A 14,227-nucleotide genomic window follows, 5' to 3' on the forward strand; every position below is an offset into this window, starting at 1 on the left:
AGAGTCAATGCATTTATTTACAGCTTTTAAAAAATGTCTTGTTTTCTGTAAATACACAAATATCACCCTAACAAGAGCAATGTGATTTTTTGTTCTTTGTACATGTAGAAAAACCCTAAAGCAGGTGCTAAGAGCACAGTCTGAATGAGTCATGTCAAGATTAGGGCTTGATGGAAGTTAGTGGTATACAGTACTTATTTCAGTTACAAAGAGGAACATACCTTTTGCACAGTAACAGGTTCAGGTTTTGTTGTAGAAGCCACTCTACAACAGAAATAAAAAAAAAATTACAAATTAAAAAATATATGTACTTCATTTGTTGGCAACTTCTTTACTCATATTTTTTTCTTTTTAAGAAATGTATGAATTGTTTTATTTACATTATGCTTAGAGCAGTGAGTCTCAACCAGGGTGATGTAGTGTCCCGGGCTGCCATGAGATGCTTGCAAGGGTGCCATTCAATGTTAGCACAGTTCGGTGTGCAAACTTGATTATATATCCAATACGTGACAAAGTTGAAGCCATTTTAAGTACAGTTCAAGTTTTAGATTAACTATAATTTTTAATGGCTATGAGCCATTAGCTCAACAGTTTGCTTACTGTTATGCATTTATGAAGAAAAAAGAAATTTCATTTAACTTAGCGCTAACAGAGAGACAGACTGTGTTTTAACAGAACACTACCCTCTACACAGACTTTCTCTTCGATGCGAAAACAACAGCTCTGCTTTTAAAGGAATTCAGCCAAATGAAATGACTATAGGTGCTTTTATATATAGTCTCATCTTTAGAGACCTACCAAATTCATGATTTCATGGATTCCATGAAATCTGCTGAATCCATGAAATCCATGGGGAAAAAACAAAACAAACAAACAAACAAACAAAAACTTACAGAGCACTGCATTAGCTCGCTGGGGCAGGAAAAAATGGCAAGAAAGGGGGGGAACTGCTCCTTCACAGGGTTGCCAGCAAAATGGCTGCTGCCCCCACCCTTCGCCACTGGTTGGCTGTAAAGGCTGCTTGTTATGTGGCCCAGTCCCTCTCCACCAATCAGCAGCAAGGGGTGGGGTTGCATGACAGATAGCCCTCAGCCAACCAGCAGCAAGGAGCAAGGCCAACAGGCCCCCTTGGTCAATCAGGGGGGTGAGGGGGTGCTGCACTCCACTCACAAAATGACTGAACCCATATTCTGCCTATGAAATTTTGGGGCAACCCCATCCCTAGTCACGTTGTACGGGCATTTCATAGGGTCTCACATCCTCAAAGGCAAATTTAACATAATTTGCAAATTATTGGTAGATAATAACAAGCAACAGCAATATCTTTGGGGAAATATTTGGGGAGGATAGAGAAAGGAAGTCATAATGGTAGCAATGAAGTAGACAAAAGACTCGCAAATTATTCAACACCATGGCTATGCTAGCAATATATCATGGGTACAATGGCCTCAACTAAAATGCATGCATTTTAAAATGTAAAGTTTATATCTATATAGATATAGATCACACACACACAGATATATATAGAGAGATATATATCTCTAGACACACACACACACTCTTGCATTTACATATAGAACAGTTTTGTTTATAAAAAACAGTGTCTGAGTTCACAGACACTGCTGCTGATCAGTTTTAGCCTCTCCTTGAAGCACCAGGGAAAGAATGGCTATGTGACATTTTTCAGTAGTCACTGGCTACATTAGGTACTTGCTCTGAAATCTAGTATCCCAGGAATTAAGTCAGGAAGAAGCAATTATATGCTATTTTAAACCATACAGGTCTGATTTTCCAGAAGTACTTTAGCTTGCATGTTTTGAATAGGTGAATAAGTGAGGTGCAAAAATACTGCAAAATATTGAATTGTTTCAGTTAATCTTTTACCAGATAAATGAGGTTACAATTTATGTAAGTAGGTGTGTTAGGCTGCCCAGATTAGCACTATGATCACTAGCACAAAAGCATGAAAGTGAGAATTGGTTTCTAATGCTATTCAAACATTCTCAACTTTAATACCATCAAAATGTTTACCCTTCCAATAAAGGCCACTTAGTTTCAGAACAGACTAGATTCTACTAATAAAACTACTGTGTGCCAGGAAAGTCTAATGCAACAAGTGTAGATATTAATTGCTAATTCACAAAAGTGAAAGTGTGTAATGCATATAATATGATGGCTAAACAAATATGTAACGTGCATAAAGATCATTTACACTTTGTCTTAGATATTTTGTTCATCATGGTTGACACATCATGTACACATCAACAATAATCCTGAAAAGAGAGAGGTTTTTTGTTCCTTGTAAGGAACAGATCTGTTCTCCAGTTTCCCACAGAATTTCTAGCCTATGAGACTACTGACCTCAAGACCCATGAAGCACAGGGGTATGTCATTAATCACTTCTAGTCACAGAGTTGTCAATTTACAGGAGTAAAAGCAACAAGGGAAAAAAGCAACAAAAATAAGATTCCTTTTATGACTACAGTTATCAGGAAACATGCCATTCCAAAGTTAAATATATTTATAAAAAAAGTATTGTTCAAAATCTGTTGGCTCAACAGTTAGTTTTCATTTTTAACTCATACTATTGCCCCTAAAAATTCATCAAGAAATTTACATTTCGCTATTTGCTATTACTGGACCTGGGAGTATTACTTACTTAACAAGGAAGGAGACAACCAAATCACCAGCTGTTAAGTTTCCTAAAATCTCTGTAATGGGGGTGGGTAGACTAAAAAGAATATTTGGGAAGAGAAGAAAGTGAGGTGTGTAGAGATGCATAAAATAGTTAAGTCTGTGTCACTCTTTTCTAAATAGTGCTGTTGTGATATTGTCAGGTGATTAGAATTTGATGTTTGGCATGATAGCCAAAGTTTCTTTAACAGTAAAACCACAAGATTGGAGACTAAAAATCATTTATTTATTTGTATTTTGCCAATATGCACAGACTAGCATTTCTTTAAAATTTGCAAACCTACTTTGTAGTCTAAATTAAATGTTTTAAAATACTGTTCCTAAAAAGAAATAAAGTTGATTTAACTTCTGAAAAAAAAACCTAGAATGTTCATAATGTTCTTTTCACATCTGGAGTCAGATTGCACGCTATTATTTTATTTTCCCCCCAAATATACTTGAGACTTGGAAATAAATGTGTGTGCCCAGACATTTTTTAAAGTTTGTCTTGGCTTTGTTGACTTCAAACTATAATACGCAATTTATGCATAAAAATGCTCACCCAGAAACCTGAGCCACTAAGACATGTGAAAAACATTATGGTGGTTATGCAAAACAGTACAAAAAGAAATGCACTGTTCAGGCTGAAATGCAAAATGCATCCAGACCTCTATAGAATGCTTCCTCAAACATAGGTAGGACACAGTCTTTTTAGGACTAGGATGGATATTAATACAGTTTTAAAAGAAAACCTCTGCCCTCAGTATCCCAAGCATCTCTGTAGGCATTGGTGATCTGCCTCCTGCCCCAATATGTCAAAACTTAACATTGATTTGAGGATGCCAATTTAGCAATGGGATCAGTGGACTGAGTGAAAGAATCAAGGGTCTTGGTTGGAGGAACCCTCCCCTTTTTTGTATGCATATCTACAGACATTTTCTCACTGTTACTTTCTCCTCTGCTCCCTCCCCTCCCCCAAGTTTAGAGTCATGGGCTGTGTGTAGATGAAAGGAGAGGTATGTGCATACGACATTTCAAAGCGGGCTAAATGCTTTTGCACTGCTTTAATGGTGCCGGTGTTTGCACACCTTGGCAGCATATCACGCATCAGTTCTGGCTGCTGTAGGAAATTTGGTGGCGTAATGCACCTTAAATGACTTGGGGTGCAGCAAACTGCCCCTACAGCTGCAGAACAAAGCACCAGGCTCCATGCAGTTCCATGGCTCTGCAGGAAGCCCTACAGGCAGCCTGGCAGCTGCCCAGAAAAACAGGCTCTGACCATGAAAAGCAGTTAACCTGATCTCCCCCCCCCCCCCCCTGGAGCCTACCTGCCTGCCCGAGCTGCATGGGCTTCCCTCCACAGCTGCAGTGGCCCCCCAGGACCGCCCGAGCCAAGGAGGGAAGAACCAGCCCTCCCCACCTCCCTGCAGCCCAGGGATGGTTCCACCTGCCAGCAGCTTGCTCTCCTATCTCATCTCCTCCCCACTGGAGAGGCAGGTAAGTCCGTGAGGTGCGTGCATGACATGGGGATTTAATCAGTCCTAAATTGAAATGGTGTTTTTTAAAACCCACTGCTTCAATTTAGGGCCCCGTTTCATCTGCTCATGCCCATAGATCCAAGTTGCCAACTATCTGAAAGATGCACCAGACCCACAACAGCAACACACAAAATATTGACTCTTCAGTGGAATCTAATACAGGATCATCAAACCTATGCTAAATAATAGTTATATTATTAGAATAGCAAAACATTTTTTTTCCCCCCCAAGAGTTTTGTTCATGAAACTTCCTGTTCTTCAATTGACAGAAAATGCCTTTGACCTACTTGGAAAAGTATACCAAGCAATTGTCTAATTTACATGCATCAGAAATTAAATCTCAAAAACACACGTTGGTAAGTATTTATATCTAACATAGCAGATTTCAAATTCATGATAAACCAAGTTAGGCCTAACAAATTTCTGTACTGTAAAACTACTGTTACTAGACTGACAAAGGTCTTCCTTTGGATTTCCCTTGACAGATATCATTTAAATTAACCCTTAGTCTTAGTATTTAATCTAAAAATCAGGTTTACCTTCCTAACCTCTTTTAGTATGCTACTGTTTTATGAAACAAATCAAAATTAGACTTCAGTCTACATTCCTATAAATGCATGCAAGCCAGTTTTAACATTTATACATACCTTTGGATACAACAGACATTGACAGATCTACTTCCATTTGCTGTTTAGGAAATTAAAACTGCAACTATAAAGTTCAGAAAAATCCTATACAAAAATTACAAGCCCAAATCAAGAATTTACAGACTAAGTAAACCTACCTTATGCTTCCAAAATTACAATGAAGCAACACCTGTTAACCAGATACAAGACATATGCAATATTTATTTTATCAACAGTATATTCATACTTAAGAGGGGGAAAGTCTGGTGCTAATGAATACTCTCACCCTGCATTCTTCTTTCAGGCATCTTCATTTTGGCCATGTACAAGCACCACATTTGTGTTGGGAGAAAAGCTTTTCTTCTGGTTCAGAGAGAGAATGTACTGCAATTCAAGAAATTTCTTGAGTAAGAGAACCAGCTCTTCTGCAAGAAAGTTAGAAGGATTCCTAAAGGGAAAACTGCTCTCCTCCCCATCTAATTTGAACGGTTGTCTGTTTCTCTCAGGTATGGAGTCCACCCAATATCCTATAGTCCTCTGCTCTCCCTTCCTCCCTCCATCCCTCCCTCCAAAAGAAATGGAGGGAGAGCAGTGTCTCCCTCGTAGCCCACCTAGGGAGTGAGTTGTCAGGGAGTCCTGTGGGAACCCCGCAAGGAAAACCTCTCCCACCTCCCACCAACCAGCTGAACAGAGGAGGGGGGCATTCTCCTACAGTGGGAACTTTCCCTAAACAAGTTCCCACTATGGGAGAATGGCTTTCCTGTCCTGTCAATCAGCTGACTGGTGAGGGGGAAAGTGCAGGAATTTTCCCTGCCGAGTGATTTCAAACCCAGTGGGGCTGGAATTTAGGCCTGAGGAGTCTCTCTCTACCCAGGTTCCCAGTCCCAGGGGCTTTTAAATGTTGTGTGGACTGCCAGCTGGGATATTTAAAAGCTGGCAGGGCAGGGGACAGGGTCCAAGAAGACTCTCAAGAAGCCATTTCCCTTGCACCATTGGCTTTAAATCATACTGCATTCAGCCCATCTGTGCTGCTCATGTGGTGATTTAAAAACCAGGGGTTGTCTATTGACTGCCTGCCCTCTTCCCAGGCAGGGGAGAGGATGAGCTGTCAATTAATCAGCTTTTTCCCTAAGGGTGGGGTAGCTCAGGGAGCAGCCCTCTCATGTCCGGTGGCTGGAGAGCTGCCCTGTATAGCTTCCCAACTAGGGGTCTGGGATGCATGCACACTCCAACTCCCAGGATAATTTTTCTAGCTGTAAGAATTTCAGAGAAATTTCAGGGCATTCTTATCCCTAGAAATGAATGCCTATCTGCATCCTTAATATAATGTTGTAGTCTCTATGACTAGCTAGACAAAAATTGTAGCCCTAGGATGAAAAAAAAAAAGTGGTTCATACATGTAAAACAAACAAGCTACTATCCCCATCCAGTTATACTACCTAAGCCACATATGGCCAGTTCCCTTCTGGCAATCTGGAAATTGCCCAACAGGCTGAGTGAACAGTTTAATCCTTCCAGTCCATCATTACCTCTGCCAGTGCCATGCTTTTATAAGCAGCCCTGAAAGCAATTAAGCCCTGCCATTTTCAGGGCTGCTATTAAATGCAAGGTGGCGGGGAACAACTTGGTGATGTGTGAACATAAGACTACTCCCACAAAAATTCTTACCCCTAATATTGAAATCAATAGGATTCTGCAAATGGGTACTGCTGTTTACATGTTTTAAATGGCCATCTGTTTTACCCATGGATAGCTGTATTGGTTTATAGCATATTTCCATACCAGAGCACATAGCAGAATTGCTTGATTCAGAAAAACCCGCATATAAATTGAATAAACAAACAAATACTTTTAGGAAGATGTTGCCATTTGGTACATCCAACTTTACCAGAATGCTCTGGAGATTTTATAGGTAAGAGTTTTTTGCAGACCCAATCTAGGGTTTACGTGGCAATGAGTGCCAAAACATTAACATAGTCCATTTTTCCCCAAGTCCATGAAAAGCCCGAAGTGTGAGAAGTGGGCAGGTCCTCCTCCTTACTGTTTAATCACTGCCTTACTTGAAGATGAGAGCATGTTACTACAGTAGAGGCAATAATATTTTTTCAGAAACTCTAATAGGGTGAGACAGACAGGATTAGGGAAGAAAAGGCCTGGGGCACAGACAGTATAGACACATGGGCTGCTTTCAGACATTTGAAAAAAACAAACAAATCAATAAAATGGTGCTTTGCTTTAAATTCTGCATGCCCCTCTGCTGAGTCTGGCACAAGCCCAGAAGAGGCAGCCCATTAGTTGGACCCAGGCTTGTCCAGTGTCTGTATAGTTCAGGCGCTTTAGTGGGGCTTTTTTGGAGCTTTTACCTAAAGCTGATTCAACCAGCTATTAGCTAAAAACAACAAAAAACTCCACTGAAGCACCCAATCTATACAGATGCTGCAGAGCCGGGTCAAGGTAATGCACTGCTTCTTCTGGTAAAACATGTATTTTTTTTGTTTTGTTAACGTCTGCAAACAGCCATGATGCCTTCTTCCCAGGGAGATAAACATCTGAAAAAATCTGTATGGGGGCTGGACAGGGGTGGGATCCACAGATGAATCTGTTCATTACTAACAGCCCTTACACTAAATTGAGGTACCGTGTTGTATAAAGATTTTCTTCAAGCTCAGTTAAGAGACAATTGTAAATGTAAATGTAAATTGTAAACAAGTAAATGTCCGTCTAAAGAGGGAAAAGATGAAAAGCTGAAAAACCCAAAGCTGAATATATGTTCTAAATTTTCAGGGGAACTTGGTGGCTCTTCAGGACAAAATGGAGAGAGAATGTTCAATTTAATGGTAGTTTCACATCACTTAAAAGCCAATAGTTTGCATTTACTTGCAAACCAACATGCAAAAGCAAAGTGTTTTTATGTCAAATTTATTCTTCAGTTTTAAGCTTCCTAAAAGTTTGTGTAATACTGTCTATGCAAGTAGTCATCATCATCATTTACAGACAGCAGAAATGCCATAAGGAATACACAAAATACACAGGAAACTGAAACCCATCTGTTCTTTTTTAGATTAAACTATAATTTAACCTGCATAAATAATCCACCCATTTAGCCCAAACAAACACAATCAGATATGATCTATAAACACACTGTTCCTGTGTGATGAATTTTTGTGATGTTTAATGCAATTCAAGACATTCCAACTTCCAGCATAGCCTTATGAGGGAAATGAATTAGTCTGTTCCTTAATGTAGACAATATATCCGGCAAACATTATTCTTTGGATTCTAATTTTAATCCATTTTCACTCTTAAAAATATGTTAAAATTGTATTAAGGTTTGGCTGTTGTCAGAAAACACTTAATGAAAGTTGAAACTATATTTTCACATGCTACTGTCACTGTAGACAGGATAAAATTCTGGATGAGGCTACCAAAGAATAGGCTTCATTAATTATTCATTTATAAATTTCAACAATATGGTACAAATAATTGAGTTAAGGATTAAATTTATCTTAAAAACATTGTCTATGGTCTTTGAACATTATATATCTGCCTTTAACCCATCAAGTACATTTATTGTTCATTACGTTTACCCTACTTGCTACCGTGTTCAAAATACATGACTGGCTGGACTTAAGAGAATCAAACATCCTGAAGACAGAACATCAAAATGCAGAAAAGCATGTCCTCAGCTGATAGATTTGCAAAGGTCAATTAAATCAGAGACTCGAACATAGGGAAGCTTGGCAGCTAGTTAGGTTTACTTGGGATTTTTAGCTATTTCCATATTTTCCAAAATTATTTATAAAGTATAAATTGAAGTGCAATATGAAATGACAATACAATCATTTTTAAACTGATTTAAAAAATGAAGTATGTGCTTCTAGTCAAAATCTGTCATATTTAAGGTCACAGAGAATTTTATTGTGAAATTCTTAATTGTTGAAAAAAAATGGGATGGAAATACAATGCTAACTTGCTGGTGGCCTTGTTCTAATAATGGCCTCTTCTACCACCACCTTTAAAACAGATCAGGCTGGAAAGCTTTCCCCTAAATTGTAGGTATTTTGTTTCAAACATTTTTTTATGGCAAGGAATTGGAGTGCTTTCAAATTTACTCCTCTTTTGACTGACTAAATAAAAAGTTAAACTTTGAATCCTTCAGGTCAGCTCATCCTTTTCTGACTACTCATCTATGAAGGACAACAGCCTTAGTACTACAGATTATACTACATGGGTGATCAGCCATGGAACAGATCCTCACGCAACTGAGAAAAACAAAATACTTTAATGGCTTTCCATTTTGGCCTATGATATTTTCTTTCCCTCCATTTTTTTTTTCAGGACAGCACTCAGTCTGCTGATGAAGTGAAAAAAGCCAAATGTGTTCACATTTCACAACTGGCCAACTTACAGTACTGTAGCTTCCAGAAAAACAAAAAAAACTGAGACAGGCAGACATTTTTTAATGTGCATATGCCAAACTATGGTTTGTTAGGGGTTATCTGAACAAAAACAAAATCAGACAATTTAAAGCAAAGAAAAATAAGAATTATTACAAACATTTCTCTCTCCCCTTCCTAACTAACTCCATTGACATTATACATATACTTTATTTTTATCTATCATTATAACAGATGTAATTACTGACCACATAAAAATAAAGGGCAAAGAAAATATTTACGTTATGTTTGCTTTCTGTAACATGCACTGTACTTGAAATAGTGGTTTGTGGTCACAAGCTGATGGTTTGAGTTGTCTACCATGTAGTTGTGAAATAAGTCAACTTTTTTATAGGCACACACAACACCCCAAAGGCAACACAATGCACTGTTCCAGTAATCTCATGAAGACTAGCTCTAATGGATTAAAACTGGAAACTGTGTAGATGTGATATGATACAAGGCCAAAGGGCTGGTGGCTAAACCATTTGCATATACTGCTGTTATACTACGGTGAATATTTCAGAGTCCTTTCCAACATTTATTAAGTAGAGCTCTATTTTTTAAAACACTGCTTACACACTTTTTTACAGAAAACTTCAACCAACCAATGTAGTTTTATTTCCTATAACCCCTGTCCGTATGCCAATATTTTTTAAACAAATAGGTTAAATGACATTAAAATGAATATTTATTCCTTGCTGCAATAAACTTCAGAAAAACAGATTGCTATTGAGGTACATTTACTGCTGAAAATAATACAAGTTTGAAGTTATGGTGTTTATGAGGTATAATGTATGCAAATTTATATCTTACACTTGAACATTTTATCATTTTGAAAACAGTCAATTTCTAAAAGTGTAAGACAGTAATTTCTGAACATGTAAAATAGCTTCTCCTATTGTGTATAAGCTGTTAACACAAACAGAAAGGGATTAAAGATTGACAGTACAAAGTTAAAAGTGAAATCAACACTACACAAGACAGTGCACCAATTACAAACACCTACATTTTAACCAAAATGTCCTCTAAACTTTCTCAGTTTTTTAAAACAGATACTATTTCTTTCAGAGAGACGTATGATTTTCATATAACTTTGGCTTTAAAAGTTTAAAAAAATAAAGAACTCCTGTTGAGACTCCTATTCTAATCCTAGGAAGATTCCTCTCTCAACAACGTGAGTATATAAATCTGCAGGCTGAGTAATACATTTGCATATTTCAGAAAAGAATACAGTGCCCACAACATTTAGTGCCTCTATACAACATATTTCTTTGTTGTATTTAGCACAGCAATGCACCATTCTCGTAATTTTAAATATTCACTAGCTGTAATTTTCATGACAGCAATTATTATAATGTGTTGCCCTAATAGCTGACATTCTGTAAATGTTATATGGGTGTGTTTACACGAGATGCGTTAATAAGCATTAGCCTAAGTTAATGCGCATTACAGATGTGCATCTACACGTGCCCACCCTTATTGTGCATTAAGTTAGGCTAATCATGCCTAAATTTGATCCCAATGAAAGCACATTAATGCACATGTAGACATGACCTGGCACTAACTTAATCTGCCCAGCCACTAGGGGGCCAACTTGAGCCCGGCCCCAGGGCTTCTGGCTGGCCACCTCTGCTGGCATCAATTTGGGGCTAGTTAGTTCCAAGTGCTGGCAGCTGGCTCTGGCTTCAGTTTGGGACTAAAATTAGTCCCAAGTGCTGGGAGCCATGTGAAGGGAGGCTGGAGCTCTCCACAGGGACACATGGCTGGACTGGAGGAACTTGGGACTAACTTTAGGCCTAAGTCCCTGCACATGTAGACACCTGCCAAAAATAGCTTAATACACATTAACTTAATGAACATTAAATGTAGTTGCGCTTATCTGCATGTGCAGATGCCCTATGATATGTTCATATTCTCACATAACATGCTTCCTTAAATTAATGCACTAGGTCAGGTAAACAAACAAAGAAGCAAGCAAGCAAACAAACAGAAGCAGCCCTTTTAGGCTCCTGGTATGATTTGCAGCCAAACCAAATATTACTCTTTTTATACTTAAATAAAGTCTGAGCCTTAAGTGACATGCTTTAAAACAAATAACACTCGACATTTTAAAGGAGGAAGAAGCAGCAGCTTTTTTGGGTATTCCCACATGTAAAAGGACTGGTTGTTTTCAAGACCTCCCAAAGGTAGCCACTGCTCATAGTTCCATTCCTGTGGTCTATAGCAATCCCACTGGACACATTTGTAAAGAAAAAAAAGTCCAGTTAAGTAAGATTTTATCTTATTAAAACTCTTAAAAATCAATTTAAAAATACAGAGTACTGAGGATAAATACTGTCTTTCTACTCTGGGGAAGGACTTTTTAAAATTCTGTATCTATTTGGGCTGATAATTCAGAAATCTAGAGCTTCTTTACAAGTAATTTAACAGCCTACTGATCCCCTATTCACCTGAACATGATTAGGAGCAGCAGTGTAACTAGGAATGGGCAAGAGAGGAACCTACCCCGGGTGCCAAGTTAGGATGGGTGCTGGAATTACTCCTTATCCCTACAGAGTCTGTGCCCCAGTGTAGGGCTTTGACTAACAGCAGGGCAGCCAGCAGGATGTAATCCAGTGAGGGTCATGTGATTGGAGGAGAGAGCTGAGCAGACTATTTTAGCTCAGGCACTCAGGGCTGGACTGACTGCTGGTAACTAGCAGAACAACATCCAGCTGAGCGGCTGCTTAGGAACACCTTGGAGGTAAGGCCAGGAGCTATGGGGATGGCAGGAGGCTCCTGGCCCTGGGTATGACTTGAAACTGCATCCTGCTGGGGAAGGATGGCCTGGTGGGGCAGCTCCCCAGAAATGCCAGGCTTGTTGCCTCCCCAGTGAAAGGCAGGTAGGATCCCCTTACAACCCTAGCTAGAACAGCTAGTGGGGCCAGGCATGCTGAGGGAAAGGCATGAGTCCCGGGGGATGCAAGACCTGAAGCCCCAGGAAAGGAGCATAGATTTGGCCCAAATGAGGGGGTAGAGAATTTCGCCTGGAAGGGGGACAGGAAGAACCTGTGTCTAGTGAGGGGCTAGAGGCTGGAATTGGCCTAGTGTTAGGCTGCAGAAAACACCTGAAGGGCTGCAGGGGGATCTCCCAGAGTGGAAGTAGGCAAGCCTGATAGTCTGAAGGGTCTGCTCAAGAAGAGCAGGGTAGGTTGGTAGTGGCTGTGTGAGAGGGGGAGGAGTGTATGTGTAGTGTGCGAGAGGCCCAGCAAGGGGAAGAGTTTGGCTTGGCTTCTGTCTGGAGCAACTAATAATGTTGGATGCCATCTGCGAGGCATGGGACACTGTAAGAAGAGTTCAGAGCCGTGTGCAGTCTGCATGGCATTGGGGCATTAAATGGGCAGCCTCCTGCTCATTTCCTCTTGTATTAATGAATAGCACACCGTGGCAGGGAAGACAGGGTGGACTGCCCTAGACAGAGAGGTGGGCCGGCACTGCGACTAGCCACGTGATCTTCCCCACCACACCCAGCAACAAGGTAGCCTTACAGCTTCTCCACGCCAGGAACTCCAAAACAGTCCCTGACTCTAGAATACATCTCTATGCAGTATAGTACTCTCAGGTATGTGTCAACAGTTAGTTAAGCAAAAGTAAACACAGAGCATCCCTTACCATTTCACACACAGTCCAGAGTGTCTCCCTGGCTAGGGACAGAAATTGTATGCAAACTGGTATAAATGATCAGAAATGGGTTCAAATCTGTAACAGAATAGAAATTCAGTGCATATAAACTGCTTTTAAAATGGCTGAAACTGGTTTACGATGAACTTGGATGGAAGTAATACCAGACTTAACAGATCTAAGTTATATTGGTTTAATGAACTTCTGTCCCAGATCCCCTCCAGGTTCAAGTCAACTCATCAGTTTCCCAGCATCCCAGGATGCTTTGCATCTGCCCAGCAACCCCCCCCTCCCTTTTCAGGGTGGGCTAGTCTTGGCCCAAGAGGTCTGCTTCAGCCTGGCAGGGAGGCATGCTCTAGCACACCCCAGGTTCTAGCCTGGGCCACTGTAGCCACGTGGCTGCATTTCTGAAATCAAAAGAGAGTATCTATCTGTTCACTTGCTGATTGGTTCAATCTATGCAGCCCAGACTAACCTGCAAATATCTAATTGATTCAGCCATGGGCTTTTTGACTATTATGCCTTAATGTCTCAATCCTCCAAATTAACGTACTTCTGGCTCACTTGCTGAAGCAAATGATGGGACTGCCAGTTCCTCATCTATAAGCCCTACTTATTAATTATCTTCAACAACGGGAGTTATATCTGACCAATTTATGTCCATTTCTTTTCTTTACGGTAAATCCTCACTACTACTAGAACAGCTTTTGCCAAACAGCAGTATCTGCATAACTATAAAGGGCACACAGCAAAAAGATTCTGGCAACAAAAAATACCTTTTCCTGAAATCTATAGATGTAGAATCTCTATGGATAATTTTTACCCCAAAGGCCTTCCACCACAGCAGGCTACTTTTTAAAACCCAAAGAAACCTAATAAAAGGCATAGGATAAAACAATTCCTGGACCAAGGAATGCTTTAACAGCCCTCAAAAATCCTAGACATAGTGCTGACGTAAATCTGCCACCAATCCTAGGTTATAATTTAGAGGATTAGATGTCGCAAGCTAAACTGTTTTTTTTCAGTGCTTTACACAGTATGGGTGAATAATATTAAAGTTACCTCATCTGTCTAAAACAGAGTCCGAATAAGTCCATCAGAAAAATCAAACTGACAAATATTTTAACTTGGAATTATCATGACAAGCTGAAAATAACTTCCTCCTTCTCCTGATCATCATATCCTTACTTGGAAATACATGGGCAGGAATGCATACTTTAAATACAGAATTTGTCACGGGCTGGAATAGCGGTATTCCTGCTTTGGCAAAATGAGAGAAGTCAGCTACTAC

The 14,227-nt window shown here is 39.8% G+C and overlaps 1 protein-coding gene across 8 annotated transcripts in view; it reads right to left on the minus strand.

Moving 5' to 3' along the window:
• Positions 1 to 14,227, minus strand: part of PDLIM5 (PDZ and LIM domain 5) — a 191,535-nt gene that overhangs the window by 86,920 nt on the left and 90,388 nt on the right. For all 8 annotated transcript variants that reach the window (XM_019553012.1, XM_019553011.1, XM_019553010.1 and 5 more), the window contains exon 4: positions 222 to 264. In XM_019553012.1, the coding sequence (XP_019408557.1) occupies positions 222 to 264 (43 nt within the window). The remainder of the gene's footprint in view (positions 1 to 221; positions 265 to 14,227) is intronic.

The sequence above is a fragment of the Crocodylus porosus genome, unplaced genomic scaffold (assembly GCF_001723895.1).
Source record: "Crocodylus porosus isolate Cpor-Errol unplaced genomic scaffold, CroPor_comp1, whole genome shotgun sequence".
Lineage (NCBI taxonomy): Eukaryota > Metazoa > Chordata > Crocodylia > Crocodylidae > Crocodylus > Crocodylus porosus.